General features: G+C 42.3%; 1 protein-coding gene across 1 annotated transcript; it reads right to left on the bottom strand.

Moving 5' to 3' along the window:
* Positions 1-1,559: 1,559 nt before the first annotated feature.
* ephx4 (epoxide hydrolase 4) lies at positions 1,560-13,232 on the bottom strand. Its single transcript, XM_071487246.1, has 7 exons — positions 12,431-13,232; positions 10,162-10,247; positions 8,590-8,747; positions 6,057-6,185; positions 5,530-5,633; positions 4,175-4,323; positions 1,560-2,472 (listed from the first exon to the last, which is right to left on the bottom strand). The coding sequence occupies exons 1-7, from the start codon at positions 12,671-12,673 to the stop codon at positions 2,232-2,234; spliced, it is 1,110 nt and encodes a 369-aa protein (XP_071343347.1). The 5' UTR covers positions 12,674-13,232; the 3' UTR covers positions 1,560-2,231.
* Positions 13,233-13,313: the final 81 nt, after the last annotated feature.

Below are 13,313 nucleotides of genomic sequence, written 5' to 3'. Positions count from 1 at the left end.
ATTCCAATTAATCGCTTGAAACAAACGCTTTTGGTTTGGTCCGCGATAATAAGAGGGTTAAGTGACACATAGGCGCCATTTGGTGATGGTGGTCCTGCTGAATGGAGGATTACCAGTCATGCTGCCTTGTTGTATTAGCGGGGCAGGTCATTCAGATCTGATTCTGCCCGTATTTCTATTTTGTGCAAATGACATCAGAGACAAATGGCAGCACACAAAACTGATCTTCAATATTTATGTCAGAATAGGTTTGGTTAATTTGTATCATGAGGATTGAAACTAGACCAATAAAGACTAGGCAGTAATACGCTGATCTATAATATATACTATGTCAGTCTAACTTTACTGTATTGAAAAATGTAACCAATCAATTTTCCATATATAGAGAAAATCAGAAAATTTCCAGTTTTCCATTTTCATTTTTTTATATGGAAAATAGAACTGACAAGTTTTACATGGACTGTTTTCAGTCTCATTCATTTCTTTTTGAATAAAAAAACAACAACAAAAAAAAGCTAATAATACTTGGAAAATCAGCTTTATTCTCAAATATGTGCAATATTCATTTGATACTTTTATTAAAGGTCACAAAAAACTGAACAAAAACCACATTTGCCCGTTTCTATCGAAGTAATTTATATAGCCTTCACTGTTAAAATTTATATGTCCGATTGTCAGTGAAGGCAGCAAAAAGGGTTCGCCCCGAGCTGGCGTTGATGTCATAGTCCTCTCCTGCATCATTACTCCTCTACTATGATGTCAGTGCAAATGAACCTGTAAATGTTTGTCTCAGCATCAGAGCCAGAAACACAAAAGCTGTCAAATCTGGTTGGAGAGAGAAATCTACTGCAGAGTGATTTGGTTCAATAACTTTCCATTAACTCATAATGCACAGCTGTAAGCTTTAACTCATGGGTTTGTTAATGGTTAATAAATAATTTAGTAATGCTTCATAAATTATAAACAATAACTTATTAATAATGACAACATTTGGAGAGCCAGGATATGTTAAACAGATAAATAAATGAATAAATGTCAGGTGTACATCCAGTTTAGCCCCTTGGACTACAAAGGTCCAGTTTGGGATAATTTGGCAAAACATTTAGAAAGGTAATTTCTTTTTTTTTTTCTGGTTTGAAGCATAATCATCCATTGCCTGAACTTTCTCTTCCTGGAATGGAGCAGCAGTGAGAGTGTGTGTGGCTGCAAGCTGGCTCAGTACTAACACTTGTTTATGTAAGACTGAGTATCAGACAGATGAATACACACTTCGATGTGATTCTACATCGGCATTCTGCTGACGTATAACCACGTGGTAAAGGTATAAATATGAACCTTTACTGTTAGACCCAAAGTGACTTCAACCGCTGTGTCACTCAGCTGTGTGCTATATTTAACAGCACATCCAAAACTGTTTGTGGTGTTTTTCATCTCGTCTGTGTAAAAGCTCGGAGTGACAAACACATGGGGGCATGAGGCTCACTGCAGAGCTTCAAACGCACTCCTGTTATGATGATCTTAAAACAGGCTGGAAGTTTTAAAGAGCAGTGTAAGCCCAATAGATTGACACTTACTCAGTTTATTTATAAAATCAAATGGTGTAGACCTGGCTCAGTGAGTTTCAAAATGCAGTGTGTAGGAAGAGATACAAAATAGTACAATAGTCAACCATCACTTACGTTTCTATACAGGAAGATCAAGGTAACAACATTCTCTACATTTGAGCAAGTATCTTTGAGGAAGAAATACAAAAAAGAAAACTCCTTTAGACAACACCACCTGATAAAGGGAGTGGGAGAGTTACGGCTCCCAAAGGACTGTGCCGAAGTAGAGTGGAGCGACCCAGTGAAACTTACAAGTACAGCAGACAATGCCACATCCCAATCTCTCAGGACATCTTTATACCGCGACAACTCGAAAGGCACCACACAATACATGTCACAAGATTTTGCCACACATTTGTAATGCTGTAACCGACAAACTTTAAGGCGGATGTCATGTGCAAAAAACATCTTGAATATGTGTCACACGTACTGCTCAGCGTCCTCTCCAGTGAAGTGTGCTTTGATTCTTTCCTTTACTGCTGACTTCTTTAAAAAATATTTGAAATGTGAAAGATTTAAAGAATGATTGCATTATCACTATGTTGCTTGGTATCACAGGCATATTCCAGGCTTCCAGGTGTGGCAAGTGGAGGGGGAGAGAGTGTCGGAGGAGGCCGCACTGTGGGTTTAGTTCCTGTAGCTTTTACGTCCCTCTCCCTCCTTGAGGAAGGTCCATATGAGGGTGTTCACGATATCGGGCTGGTCCTGCTGCAGCCAGTGACTGGCCCCAGAAATGATGTTGAGACGGAAATGGTTCCTGATGTAGAGGCGGCACGCCTCAGCCATTTCCTGCTCCAAAAAGGTGTCACGCTCGCCCCACAGCAGCAGCACCGGAGACCTGACATGGTTCTGGCTCAGAGGGAGGGAGCTACAGAGAGAAAGCAGAAAAGAACCCAAGGTGATCAGAAAATTTGTTGGAGGAGAGATTTGAAGGGGAAACGTACCCTAAAATAGACTTTACACAGTGATATAATTACTTTTTTTTATTTTTTACCTTTTACATTGACTTTACTTTTGCTAAAGGTCTACTGAATGATTTTGTTGGCTCTGAGAAATTTTGAAATTTTCCATCCAAAAGGTTTATGTAATTAATTCTATAACTAATCAGTCAGCAGTAACTTACATCCTCCTCTGTGCATCTCAGATTAAAAAACAGAATAAATTTGTCTTTCCTGATCCTGTTGTACTTTTATCAGTGGCTATGCTTATGGGGAGCAGTAACATGCAACAAGGGCCTACATCTGGATTCAAACCAGACATGTCCCAGTAACATACACCCCAACACCTCATCTTCATGTTTTGAGCTTTTTGGTTGAGCCTACAACACTGAGTAGTAGAATGATATGAATGTCAATTTTGTCTACAGTAGACGAAGCAGAGGTAGGCGTCGAAACAACAACATCTGTTTGGAAACTCTGCTTCCATCACCATTTATTGCATCTTCTCTTTTCTGACATGACAGCTTTAAATCTCAGCCATGTGCAATAACATTTGAGATATTCCTCATTTCAATTTCAAGTTTCTGGCATTTCCACCAAGTTTTTTTTAATGCAAACATACATAAAAGGGGGAAAAAAACTGGTCAATGGAAATGTACCTTGTCTCTCTTCTTAGAGTCTGGTTCTTACTCAAAAAGCCCAACTGTATCATCAGTATCACATCAGAGGAGCTCACACGCAGCATATCAACTCTATCCCCCTTCAATGGCCACTTACTTTACATAATAAATTTCATGTTAGTTTATGTCTCGCTCAAAGTGCTGGGAAAGGCTCCAGCCTCCAGCACTCTGGACAGGATAAGTGAATATATATGTAACATGCATGGATGGATGGATGTTGCAGTGTGTTTATCTATTTTTGTGTCCCGGGAGCTTAGGTGCAGCGTGCGCTTGTGGAGAGACTAATTGGGCATGGGTCAGCGATATTTCTTTTACGTAAGCACATAAAAGCTATTCTGAGATAACTCATTGCTTGAGAAGGGAGCAGATGGCACGTTCAGCCATGCATGTGGGATTCACATGTCAGAAATGCATGCACTTCTTTCTTCTTTGATCTGATTTGTGTTGATCGCTCTTGTCCAGATAGTCAGTCTTAGATTTAAGACTGAAGGTGTAGGTAAATATACATATCTGACAGTGGTGAAGTCTCGACAGAAGATTCATGTTCTGCTGCTCAGAGCTCTGGCAGTAGATGGCGCTACTAAATTTGCATGACATTATACAGTAGATCCCCACATACACCATCATCTGTATATAACATAAAGTGTCTGGTAAGTGCACATCATAGACGGCTCAAGTAATTTTGCCATCAAACTACAATAACCAACCAAGAGCAAACACTGATACTCACTGCAATGAAATGGTCTCTTATGGAAACAGCATAACTTTTCCAATAGATACTATATGTTTTATGTCTTATATATGGCTAGAGTTACTACATCATTAAATATTTCTAAAAAAACTAAACAAAAAAAACATCTAAATCTCTGCACACACATCTGTTTGGGCTAACTTATGTTTTATGATAAAAACATCTGCAGCAAAATCTTTTCGTGAGTGAGCTTTTCCCCACCTGAAGACATTCCTGTAATAGTTGAGGGCTCCAGTCAGAGCTCCCGGCTGTGAGAGTGCATACAAATAGGCCTCCAAGTCCTCTGCAGTGAGCCACCGGCCTTTCCTCCCAATCCCTGTGCTGCGGCTGGTGAACAAGGCCTTCAGAGCCTGCAGCAGAGACAGCAGCAAAGACCGGGGTCAGTTTCTGTGACTGCTACAATCTGATCTAGCAAACATTTACAGAGGGACGCCCGTGTCATTGTAACATGAGTCAGAAAAGGTGCTTCAGCCACATGACCTTCAGTCACAGCTCTGGCACCCTGACTTTCTGCTGGCTCAACAACAATAAATACTGCGCTTCTACCTCTGAAAAGTCCAGAACAGACAGATGAACGCTATGTAATCTTACATTTAATAAGCAAAAGTCAAACATACTGGTGAAGACTTCCAACATTAGCTGAAATTTTTAAAAAAAAGCCTCGTAAAGCTTGATTATTACAAGAAGTCATATAGATTCAAATTCCATTTAAATTTTGGAAAATTTTACTCTTTCTGTCTGAGAATTAGACGAGAAGATCAATACTACTGTCATACGTGTTGGATAAGTATGAAACTAGGAGGCAGTTATCTTAGCTTAGCTTAACTTAACACGAAGAGTTGAAACAGAGGGAAGTAGCTAAACCTGCTCTGTCCAGATGTAACAAAATCCATGTAGAGCTTATGAATGAATAATGAACATGTTATATCTTGTTTGTTTGATCTGTACAAGAACCAAAGTGTAAAAACTCAAAGTAGTGGTTCTACTTCTTTTGTCTTTGGACAGAGCCAGTGTTTCCAGGCTTTATGCTGAGCTTTTTGCCTCCTGGCTGTAACCTTATATTTAATAGACAAATGTGTGTTTACAACAAAAGAGTGACATTCTCATCTGATTTTTCACTTAGAAAGAATAGGGTTATTCATACCTCAGATTTAAACATCTACTAAAACCACTAAACCTAATCTCTGTATCTTTATGAGAAAATAGTGCATTTGCAAACCTGAACTATGTATTTTTGACATGTTAACAAGAATGATGATGAAGTTTAAATATCACGAGTGATATTACTAAATTTGAATGGCACATTTTAATATGAGCCACAGTAAATCTATTTCAAACATGTCCTTCAAGAGCTCAGCATATGATTTGATAATAATCTATAACCTCTGTCAAAGCAGTCCGCTTGCACTGATGCAAACACTAAAAATAGACCCACGCGAGAATAACGAGCAAAATACACCAATACTCATGCCTATAAACACACATCACACACAGAGACACAAACACACACACAACCTTGACCTTGAAACCGCTTAAGCCCACACAAAACAGACCACCTTGAAATCATTGATGGAGAGCATGAGCTCCGGGAAGCGGGGCAGCTGGAAGAAAAAGAAATGACTGGATTTCAGCAGCTGGCTCGGGTGACGCAGAGCGTAATCTGGGGGGAGAGGAGAGGAGAGGAGAGGAGAGGAGAGGAGAGGAGAAGAGAGGAGAGGAGAGAAGTTCAGTTGTTGGACAGTAATTAAAGGCCAAGTTTGCACACGCTGCAGGGTTGTGGACGTGATAAGTCTCAATGACTTTGCCTCTCTGTCTGCACCAGTTAAACCAGCTGTTCCAGCCTCACATTAGCCTCCTGTAATTAGCTTCTCATCATCTTCCCCTTAAGGCAGAAGAGGATTTGCCAGATGGATGCAAACATGGAATTGAAGTAATAATATTTCCTAATTAATGATAATAATTGCGGTGACAATCCAGGAGCCGAACCAGAGACTCTCTAATTAGCATTTGAAAATTGGTTTTCTTTCACAATACAAAGAATAATGTCTGAGGATTTGTCCATTCGCACGCAGTGAAATAATACCTGTGAACACAGAGGGATGGGGACAGTTCAGGACGATGAGCTTCGTCACCATCTCTGGATAGTGAATGGCAAAAAGCCACGCTATGGTCCCGCCCCAGTCGTGGCCCACGAGGCAGCATCTGTTGTACCCTTGGAGGAAAAGCAAATGCCCATTAGACAGTTTTTGTAATAGAGGAGAGCATAATGACGACTGCAATAGGAGCTGGATGCTCATGCTGATGCTTTGATGTTTATGAACAAGCGTGTCGCTGCTTAAAATCAATACCGTTCTCACTTCATTATCGCTGGCCTCCTCCCTCAGAAGACACGTACGCCCATCAGACGGATGTATTACATGACATAGAGCCAAATGCAGATCAAGGTCAGGACATCCGTCTGTGGGATTCTGATCACATTACAGTCCTTACAAACTAATCCCCTTGCCTATCCTAGCACCATTTACACCCACTGGCATGAATCATCCCAGCAAGTCTCATCTCAACATGGATGTCACATTAGCTTCAACAGGGATCGTCACAAAGCTAAGTCTGTGAGAGCCTTGTCATGGCTGTTTCTGGGTTTGCTGTTACCAGAATGGGAAAAGGGAAATGCTAATTGCCGTGCATGGTTAAAGGCCAAACCTCTGACTGGTTAAACACCAAACCTCTGATCGGCGTAGCACCATTTGCTGACTGTGACTCTGGACTGAAATATGGACCATGTGGGCTCTAACAGTTGCTGTAAAAAGGGCTCTGTGGTCCAATCACAGATTCGAGCACAGCAGTTAGCATTAGATCAGCCTCCTACTTCCACTGAAATGACCATCAAGTGAAACATTTGCACAGCAATATGCATTACTGAGCGCTTAGCTCCTGAAAGCCTGTTTAGGAATAATTAACAATGACAGAGGAAACAATGCAAGAAGCTGCAAAGCATCAACTACAGACCTTTCTAAAAACACTTTGTCAGAGAATATACATTTTTTATAAGGGACGCGTTCAAAAGCTTCTTGAGAATATTTACAGACCATTATGGTGCCGCTGTGCTGGCTTAAAATATGAAACACACACATGCACTATGTAAAGCTGCACTATTGAATAGTTTTCTAATAACACAGGACCAAGTGACTATGTGTAACATGAAAGGTGTCGCTCATAGTGTTGAACACACACTGAATTCCCATCGGCTCTACAGAGTATTTAGTGTCTTTCGGGTCATTGTTCTGGCTTTACAGTGTGCAACTTCACAGCTCTGGGGGAGTCTTCACTCTCATCAACATTGTTTCTAGATGCAGCAGGCAGCTGTTTACAGTGAAAAAGCTCTGAGTGGAGTTAATATTGGACTTTCATTTGCTAGGTGTGCACATATATGACTGTAAATGAAGGCTAATGTCGCTCCATGTTTGCTTGCTAACATGTTCACCACAACAAGTTAATAAGGTGATAATATGTGTTCACAGCTTGTACTAAAAATATTTCATTGCTGCTTTAAAACTGCTCATGACTGAAGATGATCCCAGAACAAAATGTTGCAGTTAATGAATAATTCCAGTTTATTATGACCTGGGTCCCTTTTTCATAGTTTTGGCCTTCATTCCTACTGTTAAGTGTAAAACTGCACTCACCAAAGTAACTGCTGAGATCTGGGAACACAACAACATCCCTACACTGAGGGCAAGAAACATGAGCACTAAGATGATTATACAGACCATTATAGAACATACACACTATTTGGTCAGGTTATCTAAGTCACTTTATTTAGAGGTTAAACTGAATGTGAGCACAACAAAGACACTGATAATATTTTATGATTGCAATGATTGTCTTTGTTCTCTCTTCCTGGAGGTATGTGATCATCTGACCACCCAGGTTTCTTCCCCCATCTGACTTTATTTTAGCCACGTCTCTGTGGTGGTTGTTATTGCCAGCTGGAAAGATGGCCAAAACTATGAAATCAAGACACATGTTGCTATAAACATAATGTTCCTTTAATAAAGAAGATGTGAGGACAATGTCTGTAAGACTGCACAGACAAATCAAGACATATTCATCTGAATTATCCTTGTGGTTTCTGGTATCTTTAACAGATCTGAATATGAAGTGACAGGTGTGAAGGAAAAGAAAAAGGGTAGAGTTCCCAGACACTATCTGCTGTTCTTGGAGTCATTAGAGACTCTTCTCTCCCACACACTTCAATGCTAAGACAGATATTTATACAGCTAAAATGACAGAGAAACTGTGATGTGCTGGCCAGCAAAAGGAGCAAAAGCTGTCATTGTGGCCAGATAATTATCAGTGGATGCTGGTGTGTGCAGACAGCCTCAGGCTAGCTCCCTGCTAGTATTAGTATTAGCACGCACTGAGCAGGCTGTGGGCTCTGTATCTGCACAATGTCCCATGTTCAGTAAGAATGAGTCACAGGAAGCTTGTCATGCCATGCTGCAGGGCTGTCCACAGCTGAAGCCTGATAAACAAGTTCTTTCTGACTGAAAACAAGGTCCACTCCTCGGAGTTATTTCGGATTACAGACACACTGTTCTCCTGTGTTCTCTCACCTAAGTACTCCACGATATCCTTGACGTCAGTAACCAGGTACTCGAAGCGGTAGCTTTCAGTGGAGAGGGGCAGGTCGGACTCCCCGTAGCCCCGCATGTCGATGGCCACCACACGGAATTCACTCTTGAACTCTCGCAGCTGGTAGCGCCAGGAGAACCTGAGGCACACAAACAGATTCAAAGATGATTTCTTTTCTTCATTTCTCCCCACTTTCACACTTAAAGAGACAGTCCTTGTTGTGTTTTTTCTATACACAGCCTCCTACCCCTAAAAAGGGCCTCTCCAATTATTTAGTTGATTTAAAAATAAGAATAATCAAATTTGAGCAGCAGGAGTTGGGATATCCTGACTTTTGGGCTTTTCTATGAGGTCAAGCCCCTAAAAAACACTGGATCCTACGTTCCCCATAATGCTATTCAGCAGTGTCTCTCATTTGTTCCTCTCTTTTAAAATCCATGCCTGTGGTTTGTAATGCTGACGTTACATACACGCATAATATAATTTATAATGGCTGAGCAGAATTCCCCATCACATCTTCAACTGAATTTGAGTGGTAAAATCGACGACATCCCCCTTCATAAGTGCCCTTAGTGTCCTTTAAACTCTTACACTTTACACATTTGAGACAGTCACAAAATAACTTTACAAACTTTTATTAAAGCCCAGCTGAGTGAAAGTCACTGCAGTGTGATAGAAGCTGTTCTAAACTCTAATCCGTCCACTGATCATGTGGACTGGGATGACTTCCTAATTGAAGATCTTGTCTGTTGTAAAGGCTCCTCATCAGACCTGAAATTCCCCTCCTCCTCCTCCTCCTCCTCCTCGTCCTCCTCCTCCTCCTCCTCCTCCTCCTCCTCCCCCTTCTTAATTCTCTGCCGAGCGAGGGGAAGCAAGATGCAGAGCCCTGGCTGTGATTCTGATGAGTCAGGATAAGATCCAGGCAATGAGCCCTCAGATCTTAGAATATAGATGAGGTTTAAAGCAAAGTAAGCCCCTCAGACCCCTCCACCCTCCCTGCGACACACACATACACTCTCTCCCCTCTCATTTCTAAGGGGGCATTAGCAAATTTCAAGAAAGTGTTAAGAGTTCTTTCCATCCATCTCACTCTCAGCACAGTTCATCATTTCTGTGAAGAATACAGCAAGTGAAGCAGAAAGAGCTCGCCTCCACCATTAATTAATCCCTGTCTTGTCTGCAGCTTAGATAGTATGTTAGAGATATGGACGGGCTTACAGCTCTTGACAGCCTCTTTGGCCCAAATCCAGGAGCAACGCTCAACACCATTTTTCATTTCACATCAGAAGGAGGAGATCTTGAATGCTTTGGACCCTTCTCCCCGATGGCAAATCATGTGTGTGAATGAGCACCCCTGGCTGATGTGGGTTTGTTTTTGCAGCCCAGGAGCCACACAGCACAGCCGAGGAATCCTTACAGTCAGGGGAAATTTTAGAGAGGTGACCGGTGTAACAAACACACAGGAACTGTACAAAATGTAATCTTAACGGGCTGATTGTCTGCTGCTGCTGATGACCCCCCCCCCTCCCCATCCTGATTCCCCTTTGACCTACCAGAACTCCGGGAAGCCGTGTAAAAACAGCATGAGTGGCTTCCCTCTCTCTCCAGCAGCAACATAGTGAAACCTAAGGCCAGACTCCTGGATGGAAAGAAGACACAGGCATTAAACATCAAGCTGACGGCCTCATTCAGAGCTACTTAGAGGACCCAATAGAACAAGTCAGCATTTTTAAAAGGCTATTACTGAGAGTAGCTGCACGAAAAATAACTGGAAAATAATGTAATTATCAAGAAAACATAATATATGTAGTTTATTTTCAAGCAATATTACACATATTGTACCTCTTTTGTAAGTCTGTTTTATACTGTAATATCTAAGAGTTCCAGAGAACTGAAACTTGCAGAAATCTAAAAAAATACCAAGCGTGGAATAATAATTTGTGTCTGTTGTAATTTTTACACCTAAAAAATAAATTCATTAGTTATAATTTCTTAATATTACATCTACTCCTTTCCCCTCACTGAAAACAGAAAATAGACCAAAAAAATGTGACCTACTTCACTGAAAAGTTCATTCTCATTGTTTGAGGTTTCAAACTTGTGCAAGATAAACTGAGATTTTTTTCCTCCTTCAGCAAATGAAAGTAAAAACAGCCTTCAAGTGTCCAAGTCACGCATCATTCTGCACAGTGAAGCTGAAACATCCAACTGAAGTAAGACATTTTTGAGTGGACGGGGGCTTTAAGCTCCTGGTTCGGAACAATTTGAGAGGAACTTTTTGTGTTCTCATTTCTATAGTGTCAGTTTGACTATGCCTGTTTTGTTTGCTATCGTAGTTTGACAGCTAAACATACAGACAAATTGCAGGTGATGCAAAACACCCTCAGCAGTAATGACTACACTACACTGATAGTAATCAATTTGGAAGTGTGGGACAGCTGCCTGCACAACTCAGGGTAAAACAACAGAGGCTGCATCATATGTACAATATCATCAGTGAGCATCACCCTGAATATGTGTTCATTACAATGCTTCATGCGGAACATGGCTATAACTCCAGGGACAGGGTATAATGTGACAAGAAGCTGTTTTTTCATACTGGCGCTGTGCTGTCAAACAGTCTTCCAGTAAATATCACCTTGACAAAAACAAGAGGGACTTTTGGAGGTCAGAGCTTATCTCTGGATTAAGGTGGCAGCTTATTAATGAAACTGCACTCCGGCTATTAATCTATTTTTGCTATATTTTGCTGTATTGATTTAAATAAATTGGGTCCATGTTGGAAATGTGTGTCCGGACTTAAACACAGGATCAGACTGAGCTTACTTTTATTTTAATTTCCATGCACTGTCTTGAAACAAATGTATGTATGATCCCGGTACATGGTCAATGATGGGTTGGATCTGATTTATTGCTCTTCAGAGGATCAGCGAACAACAGATGAAAATGTTGGGTTGGTTTCCACTGGGGTGGAATGTAACTAAGAACATTTAGTAAGTACTGTATCTACATAAGGTTTTGAGGTACTAGTACATTACGTGCTTCCACTTCACTTTGCAGAGGGAATTACTACACTTTTGGCAGCACTACATTTATACCATAGTTACAGTCACTTTGCAGATATAGATTTTACACGGAAGAAAACATTTTTAATTTATAAACATGATGCACTGTTTTAGAATAAACTGCCCATCTAAGCACAAAGTAAATCCAACACTATAACATCTAACAGACAGGCACTATTCTGCTGCATAAGTATAAATACTTTGAGTACATTTTGCTGCTACTTCGGAGCTTTTGTTTGAGATCGTGTATGCGGCACTGCAGCACCACTGTTCTGCGGGCTGTCGTCGTTACTTTCACCTCAGTAATGAGGCGTTTTTCCGCCACTGACAGTCGTTTTTGGTTTGGGTAGGCTTCTGTGACGGACGTGCCTTGGAAATTAATTACATAACGTTGAACACAGGTTGCTGGTCGGAGGCAGGCAGCCCGTCGCTGGCAGCCCGCATGTGGAGACGTGAGGCGGAGGAGCTGTTCCTCCAGCACCACCTGAGCGCCGCGCCAGCACCGAAAACCTCCCGGGGAAAAATCATGCATAAAAATAAACACCCGCCTCTTGATTTGCTCACAGATCAGGCCTGTTTGGCTTCTCACGACGCGACACAGCAGAAAGGTGTTGTAGCAATTTACATTTGAAGATCTTAGCATGTCATTCACACACACACACACACACACACACACACACACAATGGGCTTTTTCCCCTTTCATGTCCAAGTGCATATGTGTGTGTGTGTGTGTGTGTGTGTGTGTGTGTGTCTTACCTTGATCCTAACATAACAGTGGGTTCCCAAGGACGTGTCATTCAGACAAGCCGGGGGAGTTTCACGAACCGCCCATTGAAAGGTTGTTGTCGGCCTCAGGACGATGCTCCACCAAAGTTTCAGCAGCGCCACGGTGGTGCAGAGAGCACAGTACGCGTATATCAGCGACCAGTACCCCCAAACTCTGATTGTCTGCGCAAGTCTGATGAGAAATAACAGCAAGTTGTGGAGCACTCTCGCCATCTTTACATTGCCGCAGGAAATCAGTCCAGATCACGTCACCTATTGATCGGTCTCTGTTACCTGGCCGAGGCTGTTTAAACGCTGCTCTGACAAAGCCGCCGCGTCGCTACCGGCGCATTCACGACCGTCTGAAGGGAGGGTCCCGGCGGGCGGCTGAACGGGACGGTGGCAGGAGCATCACGTCAGATTTCACGCCTGCGTGTGACCGCAGCGGTTGTTAGCGGGGGGGACGGTGCTGTTGACCACACAAGGCGGGTCCGACATGGAGCCTGAGCCGCTCGACGCGGAGCTTTACTGAGAGGCGCTGCTCTGCCCGCTGAGACCCCGACAACCGCCGCGCCGCTGCCATGGCAACAGCACTGCGTTATAAAGGCGGCACGCGCGCATGTTCAGTTATTTCCCGCCCAGTCCAAAATAACTGCAGGTCTGACGATCTCAGCGATCACCTCCACAGCTACATCTAATAATGAGCTATGCTGCGGGAGCTAATTAGCAGGTATGATCGGCGCCCGCCGGACAGCGCATTGATCTTTTAATCTGCTGTGATGCGGTCACAGGTGCACGTGGTTAGGTTTGGCTACTGAGTAAACCGCTCACCGCCGGGCAGGTTAGCGCCAGAAAACACTGGAGCCGAGACAGC

Source organism: Trachinotus anak, unplaced genomic scaffold, assembly GCF_046630095.1.
Source record: "Trachinotus anak isolate AG129_WGS33_773 ecotype Australia unplaced genomic scaffold, CSIRO_AGI_Tana_v1 ptg000010l, whole genome shotgun sequence".
Taxonomy (NCBI): domain Eukaryota; kingdom Metazoa; phylum Chordata; class Actinopteri; order Carangiformes; family Carangidae; genus Trachinotus; species Trachinotus anak.
The sequence above is the reverse complement of the archived record's forward strand: the minus strand, read 5'-3'. Positions and strand labels throughout refer to the sequence as shown.

Bases quoted from the DNA above. Each gene is read 5' to 3' on its own strand.
- ephx4 (XM_071487246.1), bottom strand. From the start codon at position 12,673: ATGGCGAGAGTGCTCCACAACTTGCTGTTATTTCTCATCAGACTTGCG. The intron at 8,748-10,161 runs GTAGGTCAAAGG...TGTGTGCCTCAG, and splicing joins CACGGCTTCCCGGAGTTCTG to GTTCTCCTGGCGCTACCAGC. The intron at 5,634-6,056 runs GTATTATTTCAC...CTCTCCCCCCAG, and splicing joins CCATCCCTCTGTGTTCACAG to ATTACGCTCTGCGTCACCCG.